At 33.4% G+C, this 13,898-nt stretch overlaps 1 protein-coding gene across 2 annotated transcripts in view; it reads left to right on the forward strand.

Moving 5' to 3' along the window:
- Nucleotides 1-13,898, forward strand: part of PRKD1 (protein kinase D1) — a 292,389-nt gene that overhangs the window by 223,678 nt on the left and 54,813 nt on the right. Inside the window, exon 5 of one of the 2 annotated variants that reach the window (XM_020285846.2) lies at nucleotides 2,703-2,726. The exons of the other annotated variant lie outside the window; for it this stretch is intronic. Within the exon in view, the coding sequence (XP_020141435.2) occupies nucleotides 2,703-2,726 (24 nt within the window). The remainder of the gene's footprint in view (nucleotides 1-2,702; nucleotides 2,727-13,898) is intronic. 2 annotated transcript variants of the gene reach the window in all.

Below are 13,898 nucleotides of genomic sequence, written 5' to 3' on the forward strand. Positions count from 1 at the left end.
ATCATGTGACTCAGTAGTTGCCTCAGTAGCTCTACTTGTGGGTATTTATTCAACAGAAATGCGTAGAGACAGGCACAGAAAGTTACGTTTTGCACAGAAAAGCATGTTTTTTAATGTCTTTATTTGTGATAGCTTAAAAATGAAGCAAATAGTGGTGTAGTCATACAATGGGATGTATGAACGGTACAGCAATGGAATTGATGAACTATTTATTCACTTAACAACATGGATAAATCTTGCAAAATAATATTTAGAGAAAGAAGTCAGACACAAGAGAGTATAGACTTCTGAATCCAGTGTATGAAGTTCAAGTCAAGCAAAACCAATTTATGGTGAGATACTTCAGAATAATGGTTCCTCTTAGTGGGGTGTCAACTGGGAGGGAGCAGAAAAGAGCTTCCTGTGATGCTGGAAATATTCCCTATCTTGATCTGGGTAGAGGTTACATGGGTGTATGCACATACAAAACCTCATCAGGCTGTACACTTAGGGTGTTGTATACTTTACTTCATATAAATTATACCTCAGTAAAAATGTTTTAAAATGACAATAGCAATGGCTATCCAAATAAGTTATATAGTCATTGGAGTTCTTCAACACAGGTCATGTGAGAAAAGGATAAAATATTATATCAGAATAATAAATAAAGTTCTGAGATTCTTATCAATTAAAAGAAAACTGGAATATTAAACTTCCATTATTCAATAATAGGAAACAAATTCTTTGAGTGCTAAATTAAAGGTAATAAACCACATCATCCTGAGATACATAATATTCATTTGCATGATAAACATTGTTTCCTACAGTAGTTTTCAATTATAGATGCAAAACTGTAATTCATAGGATCTTCATTCAAGAGGAAACAACAAAAACGAAACCGTGGCATAATACAGCTAACTACCAATGAAATCTGTGGCTCTCTTTTTCCTTTGTGATCTATGGACATTTCTAGTGATTTTAAATTGATAGCAAGATAAAAAGATAGAGCTGTCTGTGTGATTCCCAAAATATTTTGTCAAAATAATGGCCCCATAAAATATTCTGCCAAAAAAAATCTTGATCAAATAAGATTGGGAGATGGTTTTGGTTCATCCAAGAATTGGACAGAAGTTATTAAGCATAATTAAAAAGTCTTGTAATAATAAAATTAGTGTTCCTAAATTAACTCGAATATGGAATCCCTTTTTCTCATAAAACCCATGAAAATCTTGTGGGAAAAATGTGCACTTTGGGAAATGATAACTTACAGGAATCAGTGAATGAATACATGTTGCATAAACCATCTTCATATATGCACTTAAATAGCACTTAGCTGAAGTTGAATTTTGATGAGATTCCAAAATAAAGGTATTGAGAGCTAATAATTGGAGGGAAAGCATGAGCTTTGGATATCAGGCATATAGATGAAAAGGATAATATCTTACTTTAAAAATTGAAAAAACTTGATTTCCTTTCCCAAAGAGACAGCTTTGCCACCCCTGCATGCATATGTCTCATAAGACTACCTGCAAACAGGGTTATTGTAATTTTTACTTGAAAGTCAGGTTTGGATCTGTTCAAATGAGTAGTTGCTGTCCCTGAGTTCTGCACATGTTTCCTGACAATTCAGAAATCTAACAGGTATTACTAGATAACAATTAATATTGGCAGAACCTCAATCTAAATGTACACAACTTCCCAAAGTTTCTTACAAAATTGCCATAGATTGCAAATGAGAATAAGGGGATTCAGAGAATGTAATAGGATTTTTCTTAACGTGCAGTAGTTCATTCAACACTGAAAAAAATCATATCTCAAAACATAGTCATACATTTTTGTTATGAAAAAGAATGAAATATATTTTAGTTTTGATTTGTTTTCTAGTTATCAGGTAGAGCTGCCAAGAAAACTTAAGAGAGAGAAAAAAAACATAACATATTCAATATAAATTACCAGATAAGTGTTGTCTACTTAATCAAGCCCTATCTTACATTTTTCATTGATACTGCTTCTCTTCTTTAAAAAAAATCAAGAATAACCTTTCTACTTTTAAATTGTATTTCAACCTTGAATGAAATCAGATAGAAAACAATGACATGCAACAAAGACTCTAAAATGAGCAAAGAATGTACTGTGGGCATATTTCTCTCATTAAAACTCTACTCCACTGTTGAACTTTCCAGGTTTGGAAACCACTGACTGATACTGATTATTCATCAGCTTATTCTTGCCTGCAGGCAGATAACAACTATGTAACGTTTGATTACTTTGATGACCTTTTTCTTTCTTTTCCCATTGAGAGGATGAATTATTGTGAAGAAAATCTAATCCTTCACTTAAAGGTCAAAAATACTTCATTTTGACTATAATTTATTTTCAACAAGATGAAAGAGCCATCTTTCATCACTGAGACCATGACAAGTAGAATTTTTTTTTTTTACTTCTACCAGCTAACACTGTAAAATGCATTATTGCAATCTCGATTTAGTGTCTATAATTCCAATTACATGTTAAAAGTAGTTTCCAACTCAGATGACTCTATGGCCACAAAGACTGACTAGTATAACATTTTGGTTTTTCTTGAAAACACACCTATATGAAACATTATTGAGTAATATGCATTACTTTCCTCCAATAACATTCAATAACATTGTTTTCCTGTCTTTTTCTCCTTTTATTCTGCATCTTTGCCTGCTTTTCGCTCTTACAACTTCATGTTTCAGTCTCCTGTGAGTCCTGGCTTTGAGGTAGGTACTAATACTACCTTGCACTAGGAATGTGGTTTACTATCTTTTTGAAGCCAACATTGTAATATTGGATTGATATCAGCCATTTATCTATATTGACTCTGTGAGAATGATCAGGTCAGAGTTTAGCTTAGAATTCAACTCATTTGAACTGCAGAAAACCCATAAGTTTTTGGGTTTTTTTTTTGTCTTGGTTAGCTATTCACAGTCTTCAATAAGACAAAGAGCAATGAAGTCATTAGAGTAGTAGAATTAGATTTATTAGGTCAAATTTTGCCCTTTGGTTCCTTGATTTCATGACATTGGTGTCTTTTCTGTGAAACTGAGCAGACAGGTTGAGAATAAAACAGAACGTGATCAGCCCTTGCCCCACACCATGCTCACTGAAACTCATCCATATGAGCCATGTCCTCATCCCAAGTATCACAGAACCACACAAAGTGAGGACGCAATCCCAACGCGCACGGGCTTCAGTTGGCACCGTAAAGACCAAAGCAAGTTCTGCCTGAAGAGGACTATAACTGCTCATTATAGTTCCTGAACTTACTTTTTCAAGAAAGGATCTTTAATCTTTACATCTTATCACAACTTCTTGATTATTTTTAAAAAGATGGTATGCAAGTAGAAATATCAAGCAAATAATCCAAGCAGAAGATATTACATATGGGAAAGAAACAACGTCCTTCAAAAAAGTTTTGATTAAGCCCCCCTTCAAAACTGTCCTTTTTTCTATCTTAAGCAATTACTAACCTGAAGGTGGATGAGAGGTATTTAGATCAAGTATTAAAGCAGAGTATACAATAGTGCTCTTTTTATGATGATGTGTTTTGACCAGTTTACTTGTTAATGTTTAGTTTCTTGTATTTCTGTACCTCTATCCCACTGAGAATTGACATACTATTATTTTTCCTTATGAGAAAATAAATTTCAAACACCATTATTAGTGTCCATGCTAAGATGGTCTTATTAAGGTAATTCTAACAGAGGAAGCTAATGAAAACACAACCAGAACATGCTCTGAGTTAATAAAATTTGATGAGTCAGGATTTCTAATTCATGAGATATAAAATAAATCTGCTTCAATAATAGTAAATTCCTATTTCTGGAAAATCATCCTTGTTAAAAAAAATGTTCTACTTACAAAAAAGTTCAGTGTGAAAGCTAGGTAAATTTAATCTTTCATATGCTTGTAAATTTGGTTTGTAATTTAAAATGCCTTCTAGACATAATTTTAAATGTGAATTAGTATCTTTCCCTTCAAATAATCCTTTGGGCATGAAGCCAAAGGAGGATGGGAAGCATTTTTCACTTTGTTCTCCCGCATTGCAGTCGGGAACAGATTGCGTAAAGGAGGAGGCCTGAAGAGTAGCCTGATTTTCTGTGGAAGTTGTGCAAACTAAAGGCAGCCAGGCCTTCACAGCATAGCTCCTGATGGAAATGAGATGCATTTTCTGCCTAAGCTGCTTTTCTTGAACTTTGATTATATCTATTTTGTAAAGAAGATAACAGTCTTTTGTCTTTATAAGTTTCTTGAAAGAAAAAAATGTGTAAAACTTGACCAAAATTTCTTCAGAGAAGTATTTTAGAGACAGTTGTGTAAGTAGCAGAATTATTATAGGAACCTGGTCATTGCTCCATTTTCAGCATATCCTGTTCAATTTATGCTTTCAGGTTTGTAATCCTAGAGTGCAAAAGTAGACAAATATAGATAAATTCTCTGCCCTCATAAAGCTTGCATAGATAGACAGTATGTCAACAACAACAAAATATATGTTTTTGTAAAACCTTCCTGGTATGACATCACAAGGATATGTATTAATTTTTGTAATCAATCTCTCCTATTGATTAGATTGTTTCTATTTTTAAATTTTCAACAATGCTAGAATAATATCCTTATGTATTTTTTGCACATTTGTAAAAGTATTAGTAGGTTCTCAATAAACATTTGTTGATTGAATTAGTAGATTATATTCTTAGAAGTCAAATAGATTTTATACCTATTTTAACAAATAGTCCTTCAAAAAGTTCTCTTTGAGGTTAAGAGGCTCTCCACCAGAACTTATTTTCGGTGAAATTAAATGCTTCTAGCCTAATATTATTCTAAACATTCAGACTACCTAACTGAAATTACTAGTAAATAAACTGCTCTTTCTAAAATCTATTCCTGTATTTAACCATTTTATAGTCTCATATTTTACATTCTTTATTTTTTATGAAATGTGGACAGTATTCAGTTTAACTTTCTATGTGGGGTGCAGCATATTTTCTAAATAACAATTTTCCATAAACTGCTATTAATTTCATAAAGGTTTGCTGACATATTTAATTAAGACAAGTATTGTACTAAAAGGAGCTTTTGACTGCATGCTTTCCTAGAAAATCTCCCCAGCCACAAATGATTCATGTAGTTACTATTTTCATTTATTAAAATATGAAAATGAGAGAATACCAGAACTGCATTATCTGTCTATAATTGGATATGATCCTGATACACTTTATAATAGTCAAAAATAGATTCTTTTCAGATGAGCAAATAATGAACCCCCCAAAAAAGCTATTACCTTGAATGAAACTATGATGATATTTTCTGCCCAGATGAATATTTTCCAGGATATTTTGCAATGTAGCCAAAGTCTATCTAGAAGTGAGACTTTGTTACTCTTGTGTTCTGGAGTTCCAGGAATCCTAGGGATTTATCTGAATTTAAAAGTCATTTTTCTATTTAAATATGCACCATGACACCCATGTAGCATTTTGCCAAGTATTGCAAGATTTCCTTTGATGATTGTATAAAATAGGTCTCCAAATTCAAACCTGGGCAGTGTACACTTTCAGCGAGGAAAAATGTCAAAGAATTTTTTAACCAGCAAGCACTCTCTTGCCTCTTCAGAATCAGAAGAGTTTTGTAGTGGTGGGTCTGTGAGGAAGGAGCCCTTCAGTAAAATGAACAAGATTGAGAGGCCTACTTTGATGTACTGTTACCTGATGTAATTCAACAGGCTTGGCTTATCATATGTGTACATTATTATTAATAATTCATGCTGTGAACAAAAATTTGTATATTTATAAATATGAACACTATCGGAGAGTTCTCTATGAACCCCACTGGAGGAGGGGGACATCATGTACCCCTTGCCCACGCTCACAAATACATAGAGCTTAGGAACAAGTAGATATTTAATAAAGGCTCTGAAGGGCCTGGGCATCCTGCAGGCAAGGTGCCACATCCCCCGTAACACACTCCCCACAAAGCACAAAACAGAGCTCTCCACTGTTACCAAAAGCAGTCATAGCCATCTGTGTCCATCTAATGATGTGCCTGCCCCGGGCAAAATTCAAGTCTCTTTCCATTTAATTCCTGACCTCTCATAACTACTAAGCTCCTAGATGAGTAATATGAAAAGAGAGAAAGAGAGAGAGAAATTGCTGACATTCACTTTGAGAGCTTAGGTATCCTCATGAATGTGGCTACTCAGAATAAAAGGGAAGATTTGTGAGGAAGAAATAATGAGAAGGAGAGAGGAGATTGGAAGACTGGAATTGATGCTATAAGTTAGACCTCTAGAAACTAGAAGTAGTTCAGCCTCTAAAATATTAATCTATGTTTTCAGAAATATTTAGTTACATTATTTTACATGATCCGTTAGACATAGTTCTCCGATGCTTGGTTCAATTAGATCAGATGAATTCCTGCCTCCCATCTCAAGAAGAGTGAGGGTGGTACCATTTTGAGAATAAATATAATAAAATGCAAGATGAGACAATGTTCAGAAATTATGAACAAACATGTCTCTTTCTCTAAATAGCCTAATTTGTGGTGGTATCTATTTTTCTGTAGCCATGCACTGAAAATGTCACTGAGTGATGTAATTTCACTGAGTTAGTATTTTCCTGTATTGTTAAAACCCGAGGGTAAGTAAAGGAAAAAGTCCCTTATCTTTTTTCTTTTTCTCTTTTTTAATTGAGTTGCATTAAAATCTGGTCTGTGGTCCTACTACATTGTTTCAGAAGCACATGTACATGCACACACACATAGTGCTACATGTTTACCAATGACAGTTATAGGCTACACTTCTATAAAATACTATAAAGTGATCCTTTCGGACCATGTTTGAAACAAGAAGTTCTAACCTTTGTAGCCTTGAACTGTGTTTATGGCATGCTTTCGCAGCCTCTCCTTGGTGTCTCCAAGGTGATAATCAATTGGCCAGGCTCTTTCCAGACTATTTTGATCATCTTTCCAGCAAGCTCATAAACCCAAGCAGGGTCCTTGTCTGTTTAGGCAAGGTCAGATACTATGGGAGTGTTTATCCCTAAAATCACTGTACTTGATTTTCTCACACACTGTGTTTACCATCCAGTTCACTTTCTATGTGTAGATCAAGTCTAACACTCAAAGCCTCAAAGCAGAAGTTTCTGACATGCAGTTGTTTTCTTCCTCAGTGCAAATGCCCCTTTTTATTTCATAAATTTAGAGTGCATGGCATTAAGTTTTCATTGCCTTCAGTAAAAAGAGAGGTGATCCTACTTATATTATGTCTCCCCTTTCCTCCAGGAACCCACAGATGTGTAGGATGTTGGAAACTGACATTTTGAAAGAACAGTGCATGTAATTTGCCACAATTCTTGAACAGTTCTGATGCTTTCCCTGAAAAGGGTGGATCACTTAAGAAAATAGTAAGGTTACTTTACCCTTCATTTCTGTTTACTCAAAAAGTGAAGCAAGAAGAAAGTTAATGTAACTTCCACGACTATTTCAGCACTCAGCACATCTAGCCTACCTTACATTTTTAATAAGAGATTATATATGTTATTACTTTGAAAGCTTTCACGAATTCTGCAAACATTAAGAAATGGATTCTCCACTGTAAAATGCAGCATCTGTCAACTACTAAGCAGTGGGCACACTTTTTGGGGGGGCTGCCCACTGTTTTGAAAAAGTATTGATTAGCTTTTATTTATGCTGTATATTTAAGGGTTTGGGTAGGTTGTTCAAAGGATGTAGAGTCAGAATAGCACCAAACAATTTGAAACTCACCAAATATGCTACCCTCTACTCACTGAATTATAGGGTCTAGAAACGTGTTTGTTCCTATGTGAACTCCATTTCATATTTCATATTTTTCTGTTGCCAAAGAGCTTCTCTATGCTGGAAAATCCCCGACTCCTCTTGTGAGAGGTAATATGTTCATGTAAGTGTTGTTGGAAGGTGATTTTTTGTTTGTTTGTTTTGATTCAGCAGTCAGTCTCAGACTGAGCATTCACAGTGATGTTTTACTAGCAGCAACTATGGAAGAGTTAGATAATTATCCTAAGTGGGATAAACAAGTTTCAGAGTATATAAAAGAAATCTGTAGGCAGTTTGAGGATTGGGAGGACTGAGTTGTCCTGAACAAAATTTTAATTGTTAATAATAAATACCCAACATAGTAATTGCATGGCAAGACTTACTTTGGGATCACACAATGTGTTTTCATGACGAAAGCCCCTTTCTGAATGACCCCTAGCCTATACCATGGATATGGGTTATCTTTTCTTCACACCTTCGTATATACTGGCACTTACTCTGTGTGAGAAAGTATCCACAAATCAGTGACACAATGATGAACAAAACAAAACTTATGTTTTATTGGAGGGAGATAAAAAACCATTAATCAAATAGGTAAATAAAACAGTTGCAGGGTGCAGTAACGATTCTGGAGGAAAAATGATAATATGATGGAGAGTCACAGAGGATGGGGAGGGAGCCAGTAAGTCAGGTGGTCTTAAGGCCTCTTGGAGAAGGTGATCGGAAGAATAAGAACAAACCATCTACACAAAAAGAGGGGAAGAGCAAATATAAAGGTCAATGATAAGGGTTATGTTGTGTCTCAGATTGTACTGGATAGCAAACTCATGGCCTTCTGAGAATGCTATTTACTGGTTTTTACGTCCTGTAGCATCTGAATTGGGCCTTCATGTAGGATTTGCCCCAGCAGACACTTGTTAAATTAGAGAGACCTATCCTGATGCCATTAGGAGAGAACAGTCTTAAGGTGTTATTCTGTACTGTTCTTTGTATGATAGTCCAAAATGCTAGGTCTTAAAACTTCTGGCATAAAGGATTACTATTTTGTTAGTTCTGTTTGTGCACAGTTGTGCTAGTATCTTCTAAGCATAATAGCACCTAGAATAGGAAAATAGGCAGCCAACCAAGTGATGCTTGTACAATAGAAACTGTTTACTCAGCTAGTTATTGTGTTCTAGAAAACATGCATGACTCAGATGCTGTCTTCTGAGCACAGACAAGCTGGTTAAAAGTATCTTCTCTAGGTGAAGGTTAAGAGGTTCATGATATTTTTCATTTCATTTTGGCATGTAGAACACACTACTATTTGATTATTCTCAATGTCTCTTATGTCTTCCTTATTGACTAAATGGTAGGGGGCAGAGGGGAAGAAAATATTTGCTATTTTCTATATTAGCATAAAATTAAAGAATGTGAAAGCTGGGGAGGGTCTAAGGAGACAGGAATTCTTATGTGGGGGAAGACTTCATGAGTTCATAGTTCTGCTACTTATAAGCTATGCGATCTTGGGCAAATGATTTAACCTATTTGTGATTCGTTTTCCACATGTGTAAAATGGGGATCATACTAATAATAGTCATGATGTATAAATGGATTAATGCATGTAAAGTGCTATGAAATGAGTTTGGCACATATAAAGGTTGTAAAAAGTGTTTTCCAGAGTTATCTAGTGCAAAGATCTCAGACTCCTCATGGACCAGATATAGTCCCTAGATAAGTTGACTTGCACAATGTTGCTATTTTTTTTTCCAAATTGCTAACATTTTGATAAAGTTGTTTCCTAATACACCTAGATTTACTGCTTCGTTTGAAAAACTAAAAGGTCTGGCAATACTGCACTTACATACTCGCATGGCAGCTATTAGCGATATTTGTGCAGTGGCCATCCTTTTTACACTGAGCTCACCCCACCCCCCAATTTACTATATCTCCATCATTCCCTATTGCACTCTTTTATATCCCCTTAATATTTAATAATTGCATCCCTTAATATCCCTTTAATATCCCCTTAATATTTACAGCCTTTAGGTTTTGAGCTTGCTGCCCCTCTCTCTAGAGCAGAAGAGTTTTGCATAGATTTTGTATTCACGTAGAGGTAAGGAGCCAGGCAGACATGTACAAAGAAGTGGTTGCAATGAGAAAAATTCCTTACTCAGTTGTTTTCTCTTAAAGTGAAATCTGGTAAAGAGACTATTTAAAAGTTATGACTCATGTAGCATTAAATTTTAAAAATTTATAGTCTTTATTTTGAATAACTATTGAAATGTCTCATCCATTATTCTTATGCATTTACTTTTTGGAAACATAAATGCTGTTCAGGTCAAACAATGCTTACTGTTATCATGTACCAGATGCTTCTTTCCATTAATAGAACACAAATATGATTAAGACATTGTCTTTCCCTTATCAGTTTATTGTCTAGTGATTCAGACAGATTTATAAAGAGATGTCCATATATATGTGTGTGTATGTATGTGTATATATATATATATATATATGTATAATATGGTAAAATATTCTCTACTTTTCTATCTCTCTTAAACTTAAGGTGAGTTTATGTCTCCCCAAATCCAGATACTATGGGGCTATGAAATAAATTTTAGTTGATAAACATAAATATTTTAATGCTGAAGAAGTTTTCATTTGAACCATGTTTTTTATAAGTATCTTTTATCTCAGGAAATTTTATGTTTGATTTTTACATGAGTGGCAATAAGCAAACCACAAGTAAAAGAAACAGTTCTCCTCTGTTTTCTAGCTTAACTAATGAAGAGAGTTCATTTTGAACTGCTAAGTGGAATATACCCTGTTAGGAAATTGTTGCAGTCCTGTTAAATGTTTAAAGACATGCTGGCAGTTAGAGTTTCCATAATGTAATCTAAGCAATCGTTTCCTGGGAAGGTTCCAACTTGCTGAGTCATTAATTTAGCATACCAGGTTATAAAACAAATTCAATCTCTAGAAGAGTATCCGTGTTGTCTAAGTAGGTGTTCAGTGCATAGAGTTCTAACTTTGACAGTAATTTCAAATGAAACACTATCTGTATAAGAATGTTACAGATGCTTCTAAAACTACAGACTTTAAATAAAAATTTGATCTCTATAATCTTTATTCTATTTAATCTCTATTCCTGTCTTTAAAATTCAACTTTCATCATTGTTCTTTTCTCTTATTCTGTCTCATCCATGATATGGTATGTCTTACACTGAGAACAGAAAAACAGACCTTTATATCTTTCATCATCTGTGATTTGCCAAATCAAATCATTTACATGCATCTATCCCAATACCATGTTTTACAGCTGTATCAAATCTCACAAAAGTTCCACACCTGTAATTTGATACAAACTTCTCCAGTGAGCAAAAGGACAATTCACAGGGCCCATGTCTAATATAAAAATGTAATTTAGAAGTTTATTCTTCTACATGTGCTTCCGGAGAAGGGAATTTTAAATGTTACTCAAATTTTGATCCTTTTTTTTTTTTCTATGAACATGTTAACAAAGCAGAATAAAACAAAATGTAGCTGTTCTTTCCAAAGCATTTCAACTTTCCTCCTATTCCCATAAAAAAATAATTCTTCTGCATGCAGATTGCCCTAGTTCACCAAATACATGGGACCAAACTGGAATAGCAAGTAACAGTGGAAATTGATTTCAACACTATTTAGTTAACCCAATAAACCTAGTATAACCTTCACTAGTGGTGTTGATGGGTATGGAAGAATTTCTCTTTACTAGAGTTAACTTTAAAGAAAGGTCTTACTTAAAACTCTAAAGTAATGTACACATTATAATTAAATGTATAATAAGCAGACAAGAAAGTTAATGAAGAATTTAAACTTTGTTTATATATAATAAACATATAAAGTTTATATAATACATAACATTTACATATAATGAAATCTTTACTTTGTATGATAATTTATTATATACAAAAATGTCTGGTTATTTCTGTCAACATTATGCTTTGAATTACTATCTAGTTTTATGTTGAAGTTATCTTAAAGGTCAAAGATCAAAGAAATTTTTTAAAGTGTCTATGTCCTTTAAAATTATTAATACTTATTTATGAATTTTTGCCTACTCTGTAACTTGATACATCAAACAAAAAATAGCATAATTATGCATGATGGTGTATATGCCTTCAAACAAAATTTCACATAATAATTGAATTTTTTGCTTAAAATAATAACTGAATATTAATTATTAATAAAAACTGTCTCTGATTCTGGAAATCCTTAGTTTTTGGTTTGTGCTCACATCATTAGAAATATCTATAAAGAAGTGATTGCAGGATTATAGAAATGATGGTTCTTAAACATTATGTAAATAATGATAAATGTATATTACAGGGTAATGGCCTTATTCTGTTATATATCAACAAAACTCTTGTTTTACATTATAATTGAAGAATAAATAAATACCCCATAAGCACTTAGTAAATCATTAGTTAGTTACCTAGTCTTCCTTTTTTGTCCTGGCGTTTTAGATTTGCTGCATGACAGGGAAAGCACATGCAAATACATGTGTGTACACACTCAGAAATGTACAGTTAAATACTGCAAACAAAGCTTCAGACTGCTTCTTCACTCTCCCTTTCCCAAGGTGTTTGTTATTTAATAAATTAAAACAATCTCCTTCCAGCAGTAAATCAATTTCTACATGAGAAATTACCATACATGCACCCTGTCTCAAGATTTTAAAGTTTTACTTTTTAATTTAGATATATAGGCCATATTGAAAATGATTAATTATATTTGGGACTATAAGAAAAGATTATGCTAATTATTTCTAGTAGGGTTACTAGATGATTTTAAATTTTAAAATGTCATTAATGACAGGAGGGTACTCTTTATTAATGCTATTAAAGTCTTAATTTCTTACACTATAAATTATGTTATTCTGTGCCAAGTATAGTCTCTGGGCTACAGAGTGACAGCCAAATATCATTTTCCTGAACTTATAGTATTTTAAAATTTTTTATATAATCCTGACTTCAGGGCAATAAGTGAAATGGTTTCTCAAGAATAGTTCTGGTTCTTGTAGTTTATGGCAGTATTTATGTGAATGTAACCATGTTGGATGAGAAGAAAAAGTTCAGTTTACTAGATTCCTATTGCTTTTCTAATAAGTTTGCTCTGTGCTATAGTAAATACTCTTGTGTCAAACTGGCTCTGTTAGCACAACCTGGAATCAATTATCTTAAGGAAGATAACTGCACAGTGATTTGGCCAACTTTTCATAGGATTTTCCAAATCTGAGAACATTTTAAGTCTGCTAAAAAAGTGTGACATCAGGTCATCTTTTATTCTGAGTGTTGAAACTTTCCAAATATGGAAAAATATCACTTTCATTTTAATGTCTGCTTAAAAGTGGCTCATTGGATGTAGCTATTAAAGGACACTGAACAGGGACCTAATCCTGTGGATTTAATTATCTTTCAATTCCATTAAAGATATTTATTTGATATATTCATGATTCTAGTTTAGCAAACCTTTGGTCCATCTTTATAAGCTTCCTGGACTTCTCTGGAAAAGAGTTGAGCCTTTCCAGAATAATTATGCTTTATAGTTTTTCTTTATAGAATTGGAATTGTGGTTTTTACTGTAGACATAATATCTCTATGTAGAACCTCATCTCAAATTTCTTTTTACTGCAGCTAGTGAAACTGCAAATGAAAGTTTCACCCTCTGATAATAAGTAGTAGTATTATCTTTTGGTGCAGATAGGGAATGAAAGGGATGGAAATTATATGCAAATATGATTTATTTCTTCTCTTATCAGTAATCGGTTCAAATTAGAAATTAACTGAATAAGGTGATAGTACAAGGGTTCTGGAGGCAAACAAATGTAGGTTCATGTTTTGGCTCCACTATTTCCTAGCATTTTACCCAAAGAAATATATATAAATTTTATGAGCTTAGATGATTCAACTATCTTTTAAGGTACCTAACACAGTTGTTACTATAGAGTGAGAGCTTAATAAATGAGACATTTAATTTAATTACAATAACTGTTAAAAAATAATTTGATTTATTTTTTATTCTTATGAGTCCATAATATATTTATTCTGATGATTCCCTACACATTTCCACAATATGCA

This window comes from Microcebus murinus, chromosome 6 (genome assembly GCF_040939455.1).
Source record: "Microcebus murinus isolate Inina chromosome 6, M.murinus_Inina_mat1.0, whole genome shotgun sequence".
Lineage (NCBI taxonomy): Eukaryota > Metazoa > Chordata > Mammalia > Primates > Cheirogaleidae > Microcebus > Microcebus murinus.